The sequence below is a fragment of the Leptidea sinapis genome, chromosome 42, assembly GCF_905404315.1.
Source record: "Leptidea sinapis chromosome 42, ilLepSina1.1, whole genome shotgun sequence".
NCBI lineage: Eukaryota > Metazoa > Arthropoda > Insecta > Lepidoptera > Pieridae > Leptidea > Leptidea sinapis.
Genome location: NC_066306.1, coordinates 7,425,467 through 7,446,941, shown reverse-complemented (window position 1 = coordinate 7,446,941; position 21,475 = coordinate 7,425,467). Strand labels below are relative to the sequence as shown.

Genomic DNA, 21,475 nt, shown 5'->3' with positions numbered 1-21,475 from the left:
CCAGAGGAATCACAAGAGTGTTGCCGGCCTTTAAGGAAGGTGTACGCGCACAAGGAAGCACAGCTTTGTAGTGCGAAGAAGAAAGCTCCTTGAAAACCTTTGAAAATGGAACCCAAAGAATCATTTCAGCAATATGTTAAAATTTTCCGAAGGTCTAAAAGAATCGAAAACAAATCGAGCTTGCAAATTTTTCGGTAATTTTGTAAGTCTTATTATTTATATTGGAGCAAATGCTCATTCTTATCCTCTACAAAACAAACTAAAAACTTCAATAGAGGATATGACTTTATATAATATGATGACGATGATGGCTTGTCTGTATATTAATAGTACCGAATTTCACAGAAACGCGTTGATTTTCTAATTGAAATTAATAAAAATGTTGAAGACTCTATCCCTTAATTATTCGTCTAATCTTATTTGAGGCGGCCCAGAAAATCAAGAATTTTATATAGAAGCGATGGTTGTGACGCGCACGGGGCCGCTGCGGCTAGCTAGTCGTTTTTTTTATGAAAATAAAGAACGAGACGAGTAGGACGTTCAGCTGATGGTAATTGATACGTCAGTACAATGCAGTGCCGCTCAAGATTATTGAAAAACCTAAAATTCAGAGTGGCACTACAATTGCGCTCGTCACCTTGAGACATAAAATGTTAAGTCTCATTTGCCCAGTAATTTCACTAGCTACGGCGCCCTTACTATACGCAATTGCGCAAAATACGATGAAGAGAGAACATAATGTCAGCAACTCGAAAATCTATCAGTTTCATAATACGGAGTAAACTGAGCTCCGGTGAACTTGCATACATTTTTAGTAAGCTAGTAACGGAGAACTTATCGGTACCACAAACGCGGTACAAAAAATGTATAGAGAACGATATATTATATCGTTAGCTATAGACGCAATATAAAACTTCGGCTCATTATGGCCACCAAGATTTCATTGAATCAGATTATTATCAGAATATCACGAGTTATTTTTTTCGCACCGAACCCTCAATCATGTTCTAAAATAAATACTTATTTTAAAATTTTCGGTTTCTTAGATAAGGTACTCGTAAAAATGTATTTTATTCACTAGTTCTGTACTGTAGTTCTATACTAATCTAATAAATATACTACCGTATATTACAGGATTACGTACCTACATGAAAAAGTTTAATGCTGTTATGATAGGAACCTCTTTAAAATAACTGGTGATAAAAAAGAACAATGTGACAATTGTAATAAATGTCATATTTAATTTAAATAAACCCTTGAAAATATTTCGTGGTCAAGTTTACAAGCAATGCGTTACTTAATTTTGTTGTTTACTTTTGGAAGTCTTATTATAAATAACACAAGCAAACCGATTAAAACAGCAGAAACTGAAAGGTGCGTATGTGTTTGGGTAATTTTAAAAAATCATCGTAGATTTCGGGCATCACAACTATCTTTAACGATGAGATCTACAATATCAAGCCTCAGTTAGTGGACACATTGAGCAGATATTAGGTAGGTACCTATTCTGCAAAGATAACTAGAAAGTCGAGACTGTAGACGTATGTAAGGAATGTTAAATTTATAAATTTTTTTTATTTATTTATTTATTTAAGGAAAACCAACAGCTCATACAATTTCTTTAGAAACTTAAATAGTAACAGATAGCCAATTACAGGTTTTCACTAATAGAAGTAATATAAAATATGTACGTGAACACTATTTTTCGGCTCAAATTCATGACAATAAAGATTCTTTTAAACAGATAACAAAAAACAATACTTAATTAAAAAAGTTGAGGGTTATGCACTGCTTTGCCTTGGAAATGCTTGTAGCAAATATGTCAATATCTAATAATCTACTAACATCATTCACTGTTCTACACGCTCGCACCATATATGAGTTTTGCCTATATTTACTACTAACAGCAGGAACACAAAGTGGAGGGCTATATCTAAGAGTTTTTTGAGGTACATTAAAATTAACTTTATGCAGCAGATCTGGGCAGTCGACATGATTGTAAGAAATTTAAGTATTATATTAAACGTGCAGAAACCCTGTTCGACGAAGGCATTTGTGTCTGGCGAGTATATCCAGAAATTTAATCTGATTTTCGTGATTAAAACGAGTAATATATAACCATAAAAGTATTTAGTGACTGACTATTATATAGATATTTACAATGATATTAATGCCTCACGCTGAATTCAAATACTTGCCTTCTAAGCGCTTTTCTTATAGAGGTAGCTGGTAGCTAATACACTTGTTGTCAGCTACCGCCCCATCTTTATGTAACTTTTATCCTAAGGAGTGTTCATTAGAAATGTTTTACTTGCCGCCATAAGTCTGTAATGTGAAAAAGAGAATGTGTGTGTGTATATCTATGTATGTGTGTTCACATAAAACACGAAATCTGTTAGCCTAATGTAAATTGCACACTTAAAGGGCGACATGACCTGTCCATCGAACATAGTTACGTGAACCCTAAGTAGGTGGCGCAACTGGCAAGTAATTTTTATTTTTGTCCCGTAGGTCGAATTGATATGAAATTTGGTAGATTTTTGAAATGAAGCGTACTGGGCACCAGCTAGTATTGTTATAAACTCAAGTAGTTGCCTCTCTAATCTCTAACGAAATGCTCGAGGAACTTAACGAAAGCATAGACGCTGATCTTATGCCATATATCCAACCAGAGCCCTGTTTACCCTCAAGAGAGCTAGGAAGGGCGCCAGGCGTCATTTAGGCAGGTAGATCCTAAATTACGCCTGTCTCAGATGTCTTTAAATAGTATGTACTTTATTCAAACCTTCTATATTTTTCAAAGTTTTATCATTTCCAGTGAGTTAGATGATTCTGAATACGAGGGAGTAGAGAACTCTGGTGCTAACGATGATGTACGCGAAGACCAGGTTCAAGAGGTTAGTAGAAATAAAGTGTTCTTTGTTTGATTATGCTAATTTGCATGTTAACCTAATCTAACATATTTGTGTGTTTTAGTACGAGAAAGGTAATGAAAAGAAGAATTCGTTTCGCTCAAAAACAGTTGATATGGACGAGAATAATGTTAGTTTTATCTATATTACTCAATCCTTTTTCTTATAAACGAGGTAAACACTGTAAACTAATTTGTTTTGTGAAGAGATGCATACTTATCTTATACTTACGTTAATTGAAAGTTACAAAATAAGTTGCAGAGCTGAAATCGTTTTACGAACTAAAAATGGGTTTGGGAGTCACCTGGTGCGTAAGTGATCACTGCGACATTTATAACAACATTATCTGCATTTCATGCGCAGTCCGATTTGTACTATTATTTTAATTTCACAAAACAAAGATAATTTCGACCTAATATTTAGTCTTTACAAAGACAGCCGAAGCGTAGAGTTCACATAGTTTATTAATCCAAAACTGTTGTTATTTAACGATAGCTTACAAGAAATATATAATTTAAACATTTGGTTTTAGCCATCTGATTATAAAGTAGACGTCGAAGAAAAGTCTGATGAGGAAGAAGGAGTCGATGAAGAAAACGCACCTCATCGAAGTAATTCAAATCAAAATTTGGGAAATAATGAAGAACGTGAGGATCATGAGGATGTGAAACAAGTAGATCCTAATACTCGTTCTTATAAAGACAACAACTTACGAACTGATGACAATATTGGTAATCATGCAAGATCTGATTCGTCTTTTAATACAAACGAATTTGGGGGGTTCGTTTTGGAAAATAATCAAATTAAAGACCAAGATGAACTTGTTCATAATAATGGCCGTAAAGCGCCAGAACATTATCCAGCATTAAGAAATTACTACAACAAAGTTAATATGTTACGAAAACGGCCGCTTCATTTTTCTAATTCAAATAGAGACAGGCGGCAAATACCGAACCAAAACAATGATTATAGTGCAACTGATAGCAACATAGCAGACAAAAAGGATCAATTAGAAAATATAAATGACGATAGTGAAGCTATTAAAAGAAATATTAAGAAACTCTCAAGAGAAGATCTTGAAAATCTACTCAGTTCCCTGTCAGATGACAAGAAAGTTTTGTTAAAAAAAATAATAGACAACAAATTAGAAAGTGTAAGTAAGAGAGACATAACAAAAAAATCTGGAGCTGTTGAGGAGAACAATGGCTTAGAGAGTTCCAATTCTATGGGATCTAACGCTGGATCAGTTTCTCCGAGCACTGTGTTAGCGGATACTACTAAAACGGAAAGTAATGAAGTTTCTAGTGCAAAGAATTCTGACAACGATAACAGTTCCACTAAATCTGATTCGAAAGATGAAATTAAAGATATGAATGAACTAGTCAAACCGGAGTCAGAAGACCCAGCCGAGCAAACTAATTCAAACTCAGAATTAAAAGAAAATAACCCAGAAGAAGATGAGTTTTCGAAGAATGAAAACAAGCGAGAAATAAATTCTGATCAAGACGATGGACATGCAGATATTACTGATGCACAGAGAGTTGACTCAATCAAGGACTTGCCACAAGATAACGAAGCTACATGTGTAAAAGACGACTATTGGTCGGAGCTATTAAAAGATGAATCTCAATTTCATAACACAAACAAAAGGGAAACTGACTTAAAATCGTTAGAAGAGTCATTTTCTAATTCTAATTCGATACTTTATAAGGAAATGCCATTAGTGAGAGTAAAAAGAACAAATAGCGCTTTAAAGAGGAAATCTAATCACAGTGGCAATATGAAAGTGCCATATTTTCCCGAAGCAGCAAATGATGAAGCTGATGAAAATGAAAAAAGTGAATTTGACGATAGCGGAATATATGATCAATCTTTCAACTATGATAAAATTACAAAAGGCAGAAATCTACAAGAGCGCATAGATGTTGATAATGACCACTGTAATAATAACAATTTGAAGTCTTCCAAGTATATCAAAATAAAGCCAAGTATCGATCCTGCCAACTTAGGTTCTGATACAGATAATATTCTGTCTAATGTTGAAGGTGTCGATGACAACTCAATGTATAATGGCCGCCTCAGGAACAAACGCACGAAAAACATTAACGATGAACGTAATATAGAAAATAATGAAATGCCACCAAATAACGTCGAGACGGTCAATTCTGATGATAAGAACAATGATTTGTCAGATCAGCCAAATGATAAATATCAAGAGATTGATGCATTTGGGCCCATATCTCGTGATTCAAACGAAGATGTTTCCCGCTACAAAAGGATAAGACGCTTGAAACTTTCGGGGTAGTATTAGTAGTAGGGTTCCCTATATATCCTTTTTGCTAAGCTCTGCGATTTAGTTGTTTAATGTTTTTAGTTTGTATTTTATGTTTTAGCTCTATTTAAGTTGAAATATAGGTGTTATATCTGTATTGCACTATTTATTTGTACTCATATACAGGACCCAATACTAAAATAAGAGATGGTGACCATATACTCATAAGTTAAATACGATTAACGGCCGTTTTCAATAATCTATCTATCCTTACAGACAGATAGCATTGGACTATAACTATATTGGACATAACTATAACATGGATAGATAAAATCTTGTCATTAGACGGTGACAGCAACGTATCCGAAGTTAAACTAAGGATAGATAGGTAATTGAAAACGGCCGTTAATCGAAAATAGAATAATACGTTTATTCCGGATGTTGAAATTATTTTTGCTAATTACTTGTTGGACTTATGAATGAGAATTAAATATAATGAATTTGGAAACATTTCTAAAAACACTAAATTACACAATTTGCACCTGTGGCTATAAAAATCACCAATTGTTAGTGCTAGCACGCATTGCAAATTTTTCCCGCGCGGTTTCTCCGGCAAATTTCTGAGGCATATGAAATTGTATGAAGCACTTGCGGATAAAAATCCGCGCGAATATTTTACCGCAAACAATCCGGAGTTGCGGTGAGGATTTTTGACCGCGTGAATATTCGGTGGACTATGGAGGTGTATGTAGCCGACCGCTCAACGCATTTGAAACCAAGATGTCGTGCTGCTAGTCTTCTGCGATATCGATAGAGCCAGAGAATGATGTTGATGTTGAAGAATTAATAACTGTAATATATGAGACTTCCCTCCCATAGAGCCACTTAGAACGAGAAAAAAAAGGTAATTTAAAATAATAAGTATTATTTTTTTTCTATTCAAAATATACATTATATTATATCAAGATCTCTGCTGAACTATGGCGGCCATTTTACAAAAATAGGTTCATCTGTGTGTGTATTTCTTGCTCTCGCGTGTTTATAAAGAACAGGTAATATTGTTATTTAAAATATGAATCTATAATATATGTACTATAATTACTACATGTACACTAAATCTGTACCCTCTCTCTGTAATCCATTTTGTTTATGAAGTATTGTTATAAATATACGTTTCGTCTGTCCGTATGTTTTTATATGACTCCAGAACGACGATCTTGATAAAAAACTGGTGTGTAGGAAGATCATGTGTTTGCCTTATAAGCATACTTATTATGACTATATTCTGCCCGCGGCATTGTCCGCATAAAACTCGTTATAGTATATTCTTGGAAAATGTTAACATTTCTATATAATGTACTCTATGTCCTTACGTACTCCAGGACTCGGCAAAATTGATATAATTACTTTTTTATTTTACTTGTTTCATAACGATTCCAATGACAAGTTTTGAATACACATATATAATACCCACCTGACACCTTCGCTCAAATTAGAATATCTTCCACACTATCTGGATGTGTGGCGTTCCTCCAAAGTGTCCATTTCATGGAACTTTCTTCCATTTACAAACTAGCTAATCAAGCAAACCAAGCAAAAAAAGCTTTCTTGTGCGATATTTCCAGGATAATATGACATGGTTACCTTCACATGTATTGATATTATTATATATAGGTATTGATCACTTAACATCAGGTGACACGTAAGCTTCTTTGTCCCCCTCTTTCATATTAAACTTTCATATTAGACGAACAGGACGTTCAGCTGATGGTAATTGATACGCCCTGCCCATTACAATGCATAAACGCTCAGGATTATTGAAATACCCAAAAATTCTGAGCGGCACTACAACTGCGCTCGTCACCTTGAGACATAAGAAGTGTCATGTACCCAGTAATATCACTAGCTACGGCTCCCTTCAGATCGAAACACAAAAATGCTTACACATTACTTCTTCACGGCAGGTATTTGACGGAATAAAATGAAGAGAGCTCAATGAACATCTTTATCCTTTGGCTTTGCGTAGAGATGTAGGTTCTCTTTGCATATTTTACCGCATTTATCACGGGAGTTCTGAGCATTGTTGATGTTGATACCAGCAGCCGAATTACAACCATCAGAGATTACCTACGTCAGAAAGTTATCACTTTTTATCAACCACATCTGGCATTCTACAACTGTGTGTAATGCGACAAATATATTGCCTCGCACAGGCAATTTATGGAATCAATTAACAGTATTCCCGAACCAATACGATTTAGTGACCTTCAAGCGAGGTTCTCGCAATTTAAAAGCCCGGCAACGCATCTATTGAACCTTGGTGTTCCACAGGTTTTCACTTAGTGACACTATTCTAAGAATTACTTAATTATGATTTTTGGGAAGAAATAAATAGCTTATATTTAAATATTTTTTATTACATGGCAAAGTTTGTTATAAATTAAAAATATATCAATTTTATATAAATAAAAAATAAAAAAGATTATTTGCAATATTGTAAGTTGCATAATGTTTTAAAATTAGGCTCAGAATATAAAATGTTATACAATACAGATACTTGATTAGTACGCTGATAAAAAAAAGCAGAATAAAGGGAATGATTTTCATGTTGTTCACTGAATTTTTCGCTCAGTTGTCTTAGATGCGTAAAACTGATGCTCTCGTGAATCCCTCGTATGCTTGAAGGGTGTGCGGGGCGACTCCAGCAGGGTGGCCGGGCAGGTACCATGCACGTGCGTCGTGTATTCACGTCTGTAGCTTGTGCCGCTGCCGTCTCCGAGCACGAAATGTGAAGTAGTACCATGTCGTGACGACGCATGCCGATCTACTTTATTAATCTGCTCCGATCTTTCAATCTTCTGCGTCTGTTCTGATCGCGAGAAGTTTCCATACGACCGTGCTTCTGAATGTCCATAGAATTCACCACCGACTCTGAGGTTGTCTCTCGAAATGACACGCGGTTGACGTTCTACTATCAGAGTTGTTTGACCATCTCTTCTTTGTTGACGCCTTGAATCGACGGAGTCAGTGTGCTGGGAATGATGCGAACTTGTGGCTGAATTATCCCGACTAGATCTATGCATCGAACTTATACTCTTTCTATCAGCGCTCTGGGAAGAATTACTTATGTAGTCTCCGCGTTCTGATAAGTTAGTGATGCTCTTTCTCTGTGCTGCTGCTGTTGAACTAGTAGAGTGATAAGCTTCTGTGTTAGATGTGACTCCCTTTCGGTGTAGAACCGAGTTGGCGCTATTGACGTCTGATACGAGATCCGAGGAGCGTTTGTGATATCCGCTTCGCGTTGACGGGTCGTTTGTGGGTTGACCGCTGTCACCACCATGCATAGCTCTTTGAAATTCTACACTTGTTTTTGTTACGTTGTCACTTAACTGACTTCTATTTGTTGTATTCACGAAATGGGAGGCGTTGGTACTTGTAGAATGCTGCTCATGTCTTTGCCGAGAAATATTTGTGTTATCTGATTGGTTAATAATGTTTGATGTTCGGTAGTTTTGAGAGTGGGTTTGTGCACTAACATGAGTATCATTTCGCAATTTTGTCAAATCTTTATCATGAACATTCAGTGTTTTTGTGAAATCCCCACTAGTACTCGATGTAAGTTGCTGGGCTGACACTCTATTGTGTTGAACATTGCTTCCTGACACGTGAGTTGATTTAGAATGTTGGTTGGAACTGGACATTCGATTTACTGAGGATGAATTACTGTCAGAAATAAAGTTGTCTGCTTCAATGTTGTTATTATTATGTTGGTTTTGACTGTTCTTAATTTCACCATATTGGCCTCGTTTGACAACGTATGTTGTATTCAATGAATCTTTTTGTTTTTCATTATTTTCTTCAATGTGACTGTGATTACGTTGATTAACTCTGTACGAATCTGATGAAGAACTGTTGTGACTAGCATTCGTCTCTTGAAGTTCATGTGGTTTATATTTCTGTTGTGGTCCACTACGAGTATCTGCAATATTATTATTGGACATGTCAACTTCTACATTTTTGGTAACGGTTACCCATTTTCCACCTATCAATTTTTTCTCTGTAACTTGCTTCATTGTCTTTGTTATAGCAGAACTGGCTTTATTTGTGCTCTTATTGTCACCTTTGCGTGAATATTGACGATTTTGGTCATTAACAACTCTTGATGTTGATGAGATTGACTTACAGTTATTAAGATTTTCATCTGAAATGTGACTTGATGATATTGTGCTTCTCTCATCAGTGTTAGTTGATCGAATTTTAGTGTCAGAAGTACTTATTGTTATTTCATTCAGCCGATTTGTTGATGACTGCTGATGTCTATCTATATTTTGACCGTCAACAAAGGATTTATCATTTTTAATTACTTCAGAATTTACAATAACATTTGTGTGCTTGTTGGATTCTGAATATTTTTGGCTTAATTGTGAGTCATGCCGGGAAATATTATTGATATTTACATTTTGATTTACGAGAGATGTTCTCTTATTTTCGCTTTGAGTATTATCATCTTTAACTGTTACATGGCCTTTCTGACTAACATCAAATGATTTTGATTGGGTATCGCTTTTCTTGTTTCTGACATTAGTTTGGTCATCTTGATTCCGTAAATATGTTTGTTGAGTCGCGTTACGATTATCAGGTACATTTTTGCTACACACTTCATTTGATTCTTTGACTTCTACGTTCCTTGTCACAGTAACCCATTTTCCACCTATCAATTTTTTCTCAGTAACTTGTTTCATTGTCTTTGTTATCGCAGAACTAGTTTTGTTTGTGTTCTTACTGTCACCTCTATCTGTAATTTGACGTTTTTGATCATTAACAGTTCTAGATGTAGATGTGGTGGATTTTAGATTTTTAAGATTTTCGTCTGAAGTTTGACTTGTTGATGCTGTTCCAATATGATTGTTAATATCATCAAAGTTAGCTGAACCCATTTTAGTATGATGATTATCTGTTGTTAATGCACTCTGTCTATTTGTTGATGAATGTATTTGTTTTGAAATTGTGGCATTATTTACGCCTTCTTTATTAATAGTGACATTTGAATTATTCTTAATGCTGGTATTTGATGTTCTTTCCGAATGCATTGAATGTGTTTCATTTCTTGTAACATTATTAGTTTTAATATTTTTATCAACGTGTGTCATATTAATGCTCTGATTAACGCTTGATGGTAGGTATTTTTCAGGACTTGATTCTTGGTTTCCAATTGATTTATCTGGACGCACACCGTCCTTCGTTGGTGAAGTTCTATTATTTGCGGTAATTTGTGTTGAATTATCCTCTGGTTGCCATTGCGATTGAGAATTGATACTATCTAGAGGTAAGCTATCTGGTTTTTCCCATTTGGGCCTTGGAGTTTTATCAACACTATTATCTCCATATTTTGGTTCGCCTTTCTGTGGTCTTGTATGCTGTGCATGTTTATCAGACTTGGTTACTGGTTCATTTGATGGTTCTCGACTAGTTCTTCCGTGTGTATGTTGTGTATAATTTGTGAAATTATTTTCGGTTGTATGTAGAGATCTGTTGTGCTCTTCAGATGTTATTTGAGAGCTTTGGTAAAATTTATCTCTATTAACATGATCAGGTTCCTTAGGTTCTACGGGTTTTTGAGAACCAGGGTACATAATAGCTGGATGATGACCTTTCTTAACAGTATAGTCAGATTTTCGAGAAAGATCTTCAAAAACTCCTTCTATTTTTAAATTGTCCTCTCGTCGCGTTAGTTTTACTCTTTGACCTTTTACCATACGATAAGTATCAGACGTACGAACATTTTCCATAGTTCCTTCCATTTTTAAATTATCCTCATGCTTAACAATAGATCTTCTTTCACCAGATACAAGCTTATAATCATTCCTTTGTTTCATATCTATGAATTCTCCGTCAATTTTTAGATTATCTTCTCGTCTTACTATATCAACTCTATCGACTTTTTGTAGAAAATTTGTATCATGTTCTATTTTAATATTATCAATGTGTTTAAAAGGTTTCCTTCTCTCTGCTGGTTGAGACGGAACCACTTCTGGTTTGTAGAATTTGCCGTCAGGTTTAAGATTGTCTTTCGGTTTTACGACAGGTGCTCTATCTCCTTGCGTTGCACTATAGTCATTTCGAATTTGTAAGTCAATGAATTCTCCTTCTGTTCGCAAATTGTCTTCGTGTTTTTGAATTACAATTTTTTCAGTCTTTTCAATGCGTTTATAATCATCTCTAGACCGTTGAATATCAATTACTCCTTCCATTTTCAGATGATCTTCGTGTTTAACAACGTCAACCCGTTCACCTCGTGTTGCAGTATAGTCAGTTCTTCGCTTAATATCCATATCACCTTCTGGTTTAAGGTTATCTTGTGGTTTCTTTTGAACTGGCCGTTCACCAACTATGACATTCTTTGGTTTTTCTGGACGCTCAAATTCTCCTTCTGGTTTAAGATTGTCTTGAGGTTTCGTAGGTGCTTGTTTTTCAGCAGGCTTCCATTCGTGTTGTTTAGGTTTTTCAAATTCACCTTCAGGATGTAGATTATCATTCGGTTTTTTCATTTCAGGTCTTTCTGCTGGTCTCCATTTGTCCTGCTTTGGAGTCTCAAATTCTCCCTCTGGCTTCAGGTTATCTTTTGGTTTTATCGGTGTTTGTCTATCGGCAGGTTTCCATTCATCATGTTTAGGTTGCTCAAATTCACCTTCAGGGTGAAGATTGTCTTTTGGTTTTTTCGCTACGGGTCTATCTGCTGGCCTCCATGTATCTTGTTTTGGGCTCTCAAACTCTCCCTCAGGTTTGAGGTTATCTTTGTGCTTAATTGGTGTTTGTCTGTCCGCCGGTCTCCATTCATCGTGTTTTGGTTTTTCGAAATCACCTTCAGGCTTAAGATTATCTTTTGGCTTTTTCTGCTCAGGTCTTTCTGCTGGCTCCCACTTTTCATATGTTGGTTGTTCGAAATCACCTTCAGGATAAAGGTTATCTTTTGGTTTTCTGGCTTCGGGCCTTTCTGCCGGTCTCCATTTATCTTGTTTCGGAGTCTCGAAGTCTCCCTCTGGCTTGAGATTGTCCTTTGGTTTTGTTGGGGTTTGTCTATCAGCTGGTCTCCATTCATCATGTTTCGGTCTGTCAAATTCACCTTCAGGCTTCAGATTATCCTTTGGCTTTTTCTGCTCAGGTCTTTCAGCTGGCCGCCACTCTTTGTGAGTTGGCTGTTCGAAATCACCTTCAGGATAAAGGTTATCTTTTGGTTTTCTGGCTTCAGGCCTTTCTGCCGGTCTCCATTTATCATGTTTCGGAGTCTCGAAGTCTCCCTCTGGCTTGAGATTGTCCTTTGGTTTTGTTGGGGTTTGTCTATCAGCTGGTCTCCATTCATCATGTTTCGGTCTGTCAAATTCACCTTCAGGCTTCAGATTATCCTTTGGCTTTTTCTGCTCAAGTCTTTCAGCTGGCCGCCACTTTTCATGAGTTGGTTGTTCAAAATCGCCTTCATGCTTAAGATTGTCTTTGGGCTTTTTCTGCTCAGGTCTTTCTGCTGGCCGCCACTTTTCATGTGTTGGTTGTTCGAAATCACCTTCAGGATAAAGGTTATCCTTAGGTTTTCTGGCTTCGGGTCTTTCTGCTGGTCTCCATTTATCATGTTTCGGAGTCTCAAATTGTCCCTCTGGCTTGAGATTGTCCTTTGGTTTTGTTGGGGTTTGTCTATCAGCTGGTCTCCATTCATCATGTTTCGGTCTGTCAAATTCACCTTCAGGCTTCAGATTATCCTTTGGCTTTTTCTGCTCAGGTCTTTCAGCTGGCCGCCACTCTTTGTGAGTTGGCTGTTCGAAATCACCTTCAGGATAAAGGTTATCTTTTGGTTTTCTGGCTTCAGGCCTTTCTGCTGGTCTCCATTTATCATGTTTCGGAGTCTCGAAGTCTCCCTCTGGCTTGAGATTGTCCTTTGGTTTTGTTGGGGTTTGTCTATCAGCTGGTCTCCATTCATCATGTTTCGGTCTGTCAAATTCACCTTCAGGCTTCAGATTATCCTTTGGCTTTTTCTGCTCAGGTCTTTCAGCTGGCCGCCACTTTTCATGAGTTGGTAGTTCAAAATCGCCTTCGGGCTTAAGATTGTCTTTGGGCTTTTTCTGCTCAGGTCTTTCTGCTGGCCGCCACTTTTCATGTGTTGGTTGTTCGAAATCACCTTCAGGATAAAGGTTATCTTTTGGCTTTTTCTGCTCAGGTCTTTCTGCTGGTCTCCATTTATCATGTTTTGGAGTCTCGAATTCTCCCTCTGGCTTGAGATTGTCCTTTGGTTTCGTTGGGGTTTGTCTATCAGCTGGTCTCCATTCATCATGTTTCGGTCTCTCAAATTCACCTTCAGGCTTTAGATTGTCTTTGGGCTTTTTCTGCTCAGGCCTTTCTGCTGGCCGCCACTTTTCATGTGTTGGTTGTTCGAAATCACCTTCAGGATAAAGGTTATCTTTTGGTTTTGTGGCTTCGGGTCTTTCTGCTGGCCTCCACTTATCTTGTTTCGGAGTCTCGAAGTCTCCCTCTGGCTTGAGATTGTCCTTTGGTTTCGTTGGGGTTTGTCTATCAGCTGGTCTCCATTCATCATGTTTCGGTCTCTCAAATTCACCTTCATGTTTAAGATTATCCTTTGGCTTTTTCTGCTCAGGCCTTTCTGCTGGCCGCCACTTTTCATGTGTTGGTTGTTCGAAATCACCTTCAGGATAAAGGTTATCTTTTGGTTTTCTGGCTTCGGGTCTTTCTGCTGGTCTCCATTTATCTTGTTTCGGAGTCTCGAAGTCTCCCTCTGGCTTGAGATTGTCCTTTGGTTTTGTTGGGGTTTGTCTATCAGCTGGTCTCCATTCATCATGTTTCGGTCTGTCAAATTCACCTTCAGGTTTAAGATTGTCTATGGGCTTTTTCTGCTCAGGCCTTTCCGCTGGCCGCCACTTTTCATGAGTTGGTTGTTCAAAATCACCTTCAGGATAAAGATTATCTTTTGGTTTCCTGGCCTCGGGTCTTTCTGCTGGCCTCCATTTATCTTGTTTCGGAGTCTCGAAGTCTCCCTCTGGCTTGAGATTGTCCTTTGGTTTCGTTGGGGTTTGTCTATCAGCTGGTCTCCATTCATCATGTTTCGGTCTCTCAAATTCACCTTCAGGCTTAAGATTGTCTTTGGGCTTTTTCTGCTCAGGCCTTTCTGCTGGCCGCCACTTTTCATGTGTTGGTTGTTCGAAATCACCTTCAGGATAAAGGTTATCTTTTGGTTTTGTGGCTTCGGGTCTTTCTGCTGGCCTCCACTTATCTTGTTTCGGAGTCTCGAAGTCTCCCTCTGGCTTGAGATTGTCCTTTGGTTTTGTTGGGGTTTGTCTATCAGCTGGTCTCCATTCATCATGTTTCGGTCTCTCAAATTCACCTTCAGGCTTAAGGTTGTCTTTGGGCTTTTTCTGCTCAGGCCTTTCCGCTGGTCTCCACTCCTCATGAGTTGGTTGCTCGAAATCACCTTCAGGCTTAAGATTGTCTTTGGGCTTTTTCTGCTCAGGTCTTTCTGCTGGCCGCCACTTTTCATGTGTTGGTTGTTCGAAATCACCTTCAGGATAAAGGTTATCCTTTGGTTTCCTTGCTTCGGGTCTTTCTGCTGGTCTCCATTTATCTTGTTTCGGAGTCTCAAATTCTCCCTCTGGCTTGAGATTGTCTTTTGGTTTCGTTGGGGTTTGTCTATCAGCTGGTCTCCATTCATCATGTTTCGGTCTCTCAAATTCACCTTCTGGCATAAGATTATCCTTTGGCTTTTTCTGCTCAGGTCTTTCTGCTGGCCGCCACTTTTCATGTGTTGGTTGTTCGAAATCACCTTCAGGATAAAGGTTATCCTTTGGTTTCCTTGCTTCGGGTCTTTCTGCTGGTCTCCATTTATCTTGTTTCGGAGTCTCAAATTCTCCCTCTGGCTTGAGATTGTCTTTTGGTTTCGTTGGGGTTTGTCTATCAGCTGGTCTCCATTCATCATGTTTCGGTCTCTCAAATTCACCTTCTGGCATAAGATTATCCTTTGGCTTTTTCTGCTCAGGTCTTTCTGCTGGTTTCCATGTATCATGTTTCGGAGTTTCGAATTCTCCCTCTGGCTTGAGATTGTCTTTTGGTTTCGTTGGGGTTTGTCTATCAGCTGGTCTCCATTCATCATGTTTCGGTCTCTCAAATTCACCTTCTGGCTTAAGATTATCCATTGGCTTTTTCTGCTTAGGTCTTTCAGCTGGCCGCCACTTTTCATGTGTTGGTTGTTCGAAATCACCTTCAGGATAAAGGTTATCTTTTGGTTTCCTGGCTTCGGGTCTTTCTGCTGGTCTCCATTTATCTTGTTTCGGAGTCTCGAATTCGCCCTCTGGCTTAAGATTGTCTTTTGGTTTCATTGGGGTTTGTCTATCAGCTGGTCTCCATTCATCATTTTTCGGTCTCTCAAATTCACCTTCTGGCTTGAGATTATCTTTTGGCTTTTTCTGCTCAGGTCTTTCTGCTGGTCTCCATTTATCATGTTTTGGAGTCTCAAATTCTCCCTCTGGCTTGAGATTGTCCTTTGGTTTCGTTGGAGTTTGTCTATCAGCTGGTCTCCATTCATCATGTTTCGGTCTTTCAAATTCACCTTCAGGTTTAAGATTGTCTTTGGGCTTTTTCTGCTCAGGCCTTTCCGCTGGTCGCCACTCCTCATGAGTTGGTTGCTCGAAATCACCTTCAGGCTTAAGATTGTCTTTGGGCTTTTTCTGCTCAGGTCTTTCTGCCGGCTGCCACTTTTCATGAGTTGGTTGTTCAAATTCTCCTTCAGGATATAGGTTATCCTTAGGTTTTTTCACCTCAGTTCTTTCTGCTGGTCTCCATTTGTCTTGTTTCGGAGTTACGAATTCTCCTTCGGGCTTAAGATTATCTTTTGGTTTTATTGGCGTTTGTCTGTCAGCTGGTTTCCATTCATCATGTTTTGGTTTATCGAATTCACCTTCAGGTCTAAGATTATCTTTTGGCTTTTTCTGCTCTGATCTCTCAGCTGGCCGCCATTCTTCATGAGTTGGTTTTTGGAATTCACCTTCGGGGTAGAGATTGTCTTTTGGTTTTTTCTGTACCGGTCGTTCAGCAGGTTGCCACTTATCTTTTTTAGGTGTTTCAAATTCACCCTCTGGTGCAAGATTATCTTTTGGTTTGAATGGAGTTTGTCTTTCTGTTGGCCGCCATTCTTCAGGTTTATGTCTTTCCATATCCCCTTCAGGTTTAAGATTATCTCTTGGTTTTGTAATTTGTGCTCTTTCCGTCCGTTTTTCATCATAGACTCTATATTCTTCTTGTGATGTTGTAATAGTTTCAGCACTCTCCGTCGAATAAAATTTTTCTATGTCTTCTTTTGTCCAAGTACGACGCCTTTGAGGGCGTTCTATTGGGGTATTTTTTTCAATATAATCATTTTGATTAGATGTGATGAATTCAATTTCACCTTCTTGGATAAGATTGTCAGTCCTTTTAGTAACTAATGTAGTTCTTTCAACAATGTCTGTATAGTCAATATATTCAGACTTAGATGTGGTTTCTGTTACCATGTCTCCTTCTATCTTCGTCCATGTATTTCTTCTAACATGCTTGGGCTTTTCTACGGGTTTCATTGTAAATTCAGTACGCGTTGTTGTTGTATCTGCAAAATATTTGGATCATGTTAAAACTATAAAAACATAAACAAATAGATGCAATTTTGTCTGTTCATAATCTTTGGCGATACGCTAGAAATTGTTACATAATAAAAGTAGTTTAAGATTAACTGCATATTATTAACTCAATATTAGTTAGTCAAGTTATAATATAAAAACAATACCAATAATTCAAATATATATCAAAATTACCTGTAAAATCGCCTTCTGTAATAATATTGTCGGTATGTTTAATAATTTCAGCTCTTTCACCTATAAAAACTTTATAATCTTCTGTATTTGTTCTTGTTGTTGTAAATTCACCTTCAGGTTTCAGATTGTCTACTGGCTTCTTTTGTAAGGGTCTTTCAGCAGGCATCCATTTTTCTTTTACGGGAGTTGTAAACTCACCTTCTGGTTTTAAATTATCTTCTGGACGTCGCATTGGTTCTCGCTCACCTGGTGTCCATTTTTCTGGTTTTCTTCTGTCAAAGTCGCCCTCTGGCTTTAGATTATCTTCTGGTTTCCTTTGCATCGGACGCTCAGCTGGTTGCCAAGCCTCCTTTAAAGGTGTTGTGAATTCTCCCTCTGGCTTTAAATTATCTTCTGGTTTTATCTGTTTTACTTTTTCTGCGGGCCTCCAAGGTATTTTTTCTGGGGTGTTAAATTCACCTTCAGGCTTAAGATTATCTTCAGGGCGGTGAGTGGGTGCTCGGTCACCAGGGCGCCACTCTTCAGGTTTTCGTTTTTCGAAATCTCCCTCGGGATGTAAGTTATCTTCAGGTTTCTTAGGCTTGGAACGTTCGGCTGGTTGCCATGGTTGTTTTTCGGGTGATGTGAATTCCCCCTCCGGCTTGAGATTATCCTCAGGACGGCGTGTAGGCGCTCTATCACCAGGGCGCCACTCATCAGGCTTCCGTCTCTCGAAGTCTCCTTCAGGTTTTAAGTTATCTTGTGGTCGTTTTACTGGAACTCTGTCTCCTGGTTGCCATTCTTCAGGTTTACGCTTTTCAAAATCTCCCTCCGGGTAAAGATTATCCTCGGGTTTCTTAGGTTTAGAACGTTCAGCCGGTTGCCAAGGCTGTTTTTCTGGGGATGTAAATTCTCCTTCCGGCTTAAGATTGTCTTCAGGACGGCGAGTTGGGGCTCTGTCACCAGGACGCCATTCCTCCGGTCTGCGCTTTTCAAATTCACCTTCGGGTTTTAGGTTATCCTGGGGCCGTTTTACTGGGGCTCTGTCTCCAGGTTGCCACTCTTCAGGACGTCTCTTTTCGAAATCTCCTTCTGGTTTTAAATTATCCTGGGGGCGTTTTACTGGTGCTCGGTCGCCAGGTTTCCAGTCTTGCGGTTTTTTGTCTTCAAAATCACCCTCTGGTTTCAAATTATCTTCAGGGCGACGTACTGGGGCGCGATCTCCAGGCTGCCATTTTTCAGGCTCTCGTTTAGCAAATTCACCTTCTGGTCGCAAGTTGTCTTCAGGTTTTTTAGGTTTTTGCCGCTCTGCTGGGCGCCACTGTTGCTTTTCTGGTGTGGTGAATTCGCCTTCAGGCTTCAAGTTATCTTCAGGACGTCTAGTGGGCGCTCTGTCACCAGGCCGCCACTCCTCAGGTTGTCGTTTTACGAAGTCACCTTCTGGTTTAAGATTATCTTCGGGCTTGGTGAGCTTGGGTCGTTCCACTGGCTGCCAACGTGGTTTTTCAGGTTCTTGAAAGTCACCTTCGAGATACCAATTATCTTCATGATAAGCTGCGCTTGTTCTGCTGACATGTTTCTCGTCGTAATCTTGTTTATACGCAGAGACCACGCTTGTGGTGTGCTCCACATCAAACAATGGCTCCTGGGCATCGTTGTGTGTGCAACGGTGGCGCCTTGAATAAAAAGGATAATATTAGTTAATGATCATTTATTGTAGTTATATTTATTAGTAGGTACGCTTTACGTTTTAGCATCAACTTTTGCAAAACAGTGTGGCGGTAATCTCTTACCATTATGTGACACAGGTCCAATAATTGTCCTATTACTTTGCAAACAGTTAATTATTAATCGTGATATATTCATCAAAGTATAAGAACATTTAACATAATATTTAGCGGAAAAGCGTAGCTAATAGGATTTATAGTTTCAGCTCAATAAGAATTCGAAATGAGAACTAATATAATAAATATATTTCTCTTTCTTTAGTCAGTTTGTATTACGACTTGGAGTGAGATATAACGAATTGCATTACACAGAATAACTGTACAATATGGCTAAAGATATTAATACCCGGCAAATATAAATGGCAAACGCGGCGTATACTTTAAAATAATATTGGAGTTTGGTGGCACTTCGGGTTAAATTTATGAATACTTATCCCAAATTATGACATAAGAGTAGGCTATGAGGTGATCACCAATAATTAAAAGACATTTAATTTCGTTTTGTCTCGGCTCAAGACAATATGATTGAAACTAACTTTTGAGAAAAATACCTTTTGAATGATTGCAAACCAAATCCTCTACTTAAACAAAAGCGTCCTGATTAGCAGAGAACAGGTCTACTCAATCAACGTTTTACTCTAACAACCGTAGCGCGGAAGAACTTCCTGAACATAGCGTAACTAGGTAAGTCTTAGCAAGGATCTTCTGAACTATTCACGACGGTCAAAAGAGAACTTCATTGTAGTATAAAACATATTTTATCAATACTCGACAGAGCTGCAGTAGATATAACGCAGGCGTTTATCCGATATATGTTTTTTCATCAATATAATAAGTAAATAATAAAATTGGTACGGACATCGGCTCTTTGCTTTGCTGTTAAATTTTTAAAGTGTTACATAAATTAACAGGTGAACATGGTTGATCAGTGCAGATTCACAAAACATATATTTGGTAAAATTTGTATGCCGTTAAGTTTAAATATTAGATCACGTCTAGATACTATGTATGACAGCTGTGAAAACGTCGAAAAATATTGAGTTTAGAAGTAACCTCTATTTTGAACAGAGCGAACGCTCACAAACACAAAGTGTCATGAGAGTGTAAGATGTAGCTTGTTACACTAAACTAATATTCCTGGCCTATTTTTATCGGTTGTCCAACAGCAAGAGACTCTATCTAAGGCCCATATGAAGAAAAAATATCATTAAAATTAATTAACTACTATACCTACTTAATAAACTTAACCGAAAGTTGTTTCTTGAAAAATTATAAGTGATGCAACAAAAATACTCAATCGTCAGTTACTAAATGCCTTACACGAATAAGTCAAAAATGTAAATCAATAAGTAAAAACATAGGTATAGTTATAGAGTAGGTACATACTTAAAGTACAATTCATCCATCCACACATATCGTTAATAAAAAAAAAGGCATTATGCGAGCGTTTTATATACATGTTAGGGTTTCCATGATATATATCCGACAAGTATGTATAACCATGCTTCATATAACACATGCACGTAAGGATCTGTATGCACAGTAGTACGTGTACTGTATTGACTACAATGAAAGATGTCAATGTGATAGCTGTTCTTGGCTTAACACTAGTTCTCCAGAAAAGAAAAAGAGATCGCACTGATTGGTGTAAGCGGTGGTTATTGCAAAAGAAAGCAGTTATCTCACACAAATTTGATAAATGAATTGAGATTTAGACCAAAAGATAACAAAAATGATGTACGAATGATGATAAACATTATTTGTAATGTTATAGGTATTGACTACACCAATTAAAAACTGAGAACTGTACAGGAAAGTTTGCCAGCCATAACCGCTCGGAAATGCTCGCGCGCAAACGTAACCGAACGGCATAAAATATCAATTTTGATATTTACTGGGTGCATTTACGTGCGGCAATAACGCACGTTGGTTAGGGTGACCTGCCGGTTATGCATGCAAACCTAAAACCATCGTGCAAACCCTAACGTGTATGGCCACCATACCAATGACAACATAATGAGAATCGTGCACCTAATAATCTAATCTCCTTAAATAACGTTAGTGTCTCAAAAGGCATACGTTATAAGTATTTTCCTAATTTTGGTTTAGTAAATTGACCTGATAGATAATTTTACTATGTTTTTTAATTATTTTATAAACTCATTATATTATAATTACGGATTTGGTTTACATTGGTTTCTATATCCTTCATCCCGTGTTTGTAAGAGTTAGTAGCGGTTCAAATTAAGAAATAATAAATATTTGTGTCAGGATATTTGCAAGTTCATTATAGGCTATCAATGCTTAAAATCCCTCACTTTCTATTTATCGGCTGGCATTGAAAATATGGTAATCTTCTTGATCTGTACGGGTGCAAATGTACAGGAACACGTCGCAGTACCGGCAATGGTGGTAGAATCAACATAGAAGCCATTACACACGTTCATTGCGGTAAGTTACAAATGTGTAGTACACACACATAAGCCCCATAGTCCATTAAAAGAACTCAATTTTAAAGTAAAAACCTTCTGACACTCCACAATAAACAGTTGGCGTGTTGTACATTATTCAAGAAGGATTTAATAGTTTTGTAAATCGATTCCCGCTTTCGAATAGGTATTATTTCAATTTACGTGTTGTAAAGAAGAAAGTTATTATCATATAAGCCTACAACATTCTTATTGTTATAATAATATCTAGGTAACTTGTATGGTATCACGAACACAACTTTTGATGACGCGTTTG

The 21,475-nt window shown here is 37.7% G+C and overlaps 2 protein-coding genes across 51 annotated transcripts in view; one reads left to right on the top strand and one right to left on the bottom strand.

The window, feature by feature from the left end:
• Window positions 1-1,263: 1,263 nt before the first annotated feature.
• LOC126976679 (dentin sialophosphoprotein-like) lies at window positions 1,264-5,341 on the top strand. Its single transcript, XM_050825155.1, has 4 exons — window positions 1,264-1,374; window positions 2,819-2,897; window positions 2,977-3,042; window positions 3,445-5,341. The coding sequence occupies exons 1-4, from the start codon at window positions 1,289-1,291 to the stop codon at window positions 5,215-5,217; spliced, it is 2,004 nt and encodes a 667-aa protein (XP_050681112.1). The 5' UTR covers window positions 1,264-1,288; the 3' UTR covers window positions 5,218-5,341.
• Window positions 5,342-7,580: 2,239 nt separating this feature from the next.
• LOC126976730 (titin) overlaps window positions 7,581-21,475 on the bottom strand; it is a 40,438-nt gene continuing 26,543 nt past the window's right edge. Inside the window, exons 3-6 of one of the 50 annotated variants that reach the window (XM_050825282.1) lie at window positions 17,025-18,679; window positions 14,309-16,819; window positions 12,569-12,655; window positions 7,581-12,307 (exon numbers count right to left, since the gene is read on the bottom strand). In XM_050825282.1, the coding sequence (XP_050681239.1) occupies window positions 7,797-12,307; window positions 12,569-12,655; window positions 14,309-16,819; window positions 17,025-18,679 (8,764 nt within the window). In that variant the 3' untranslated portion in view covers window positions 7,581-7,796. Of the gene's footprint in view, window positions 16,820-17,024; window positions 18,680-21,475 lie in introns of all 50 variants that reach the window. The other 49 variants (XM_050825285.1, XM_050825262.1, XM_050825250.1 and 46 more) reach the window with 49 other exon arrangements.

What these genes read in the sequence shown, in the direction of transcription:
- LOC126976679 (XM_050825155.1), top strand. Translation starts at nt 1,289, where the DNA reads ATGCGTTACTTAATTTTGTTGTTTACTTTTGGAAGTCTTATTATAAAT. An exon ending in GCGAAGACCAGGTTCAAGAG is followed by an intron (nt 2,898 to 2,976) that starts GTTAGTAGAAAT and finishes TGTGTGTTTTAG; the next exon opens with TACGAGAAAGGTAATGAAAA. An exon ending in TTGATATGGACGAGAATAAT is followed by an intron (nt 3,043 to 3,444) that starts GTTAGTTTTATC and finishes ATTTGGTTTTAG; the next exon opens with CCATCTGATTATAAAGTAGA.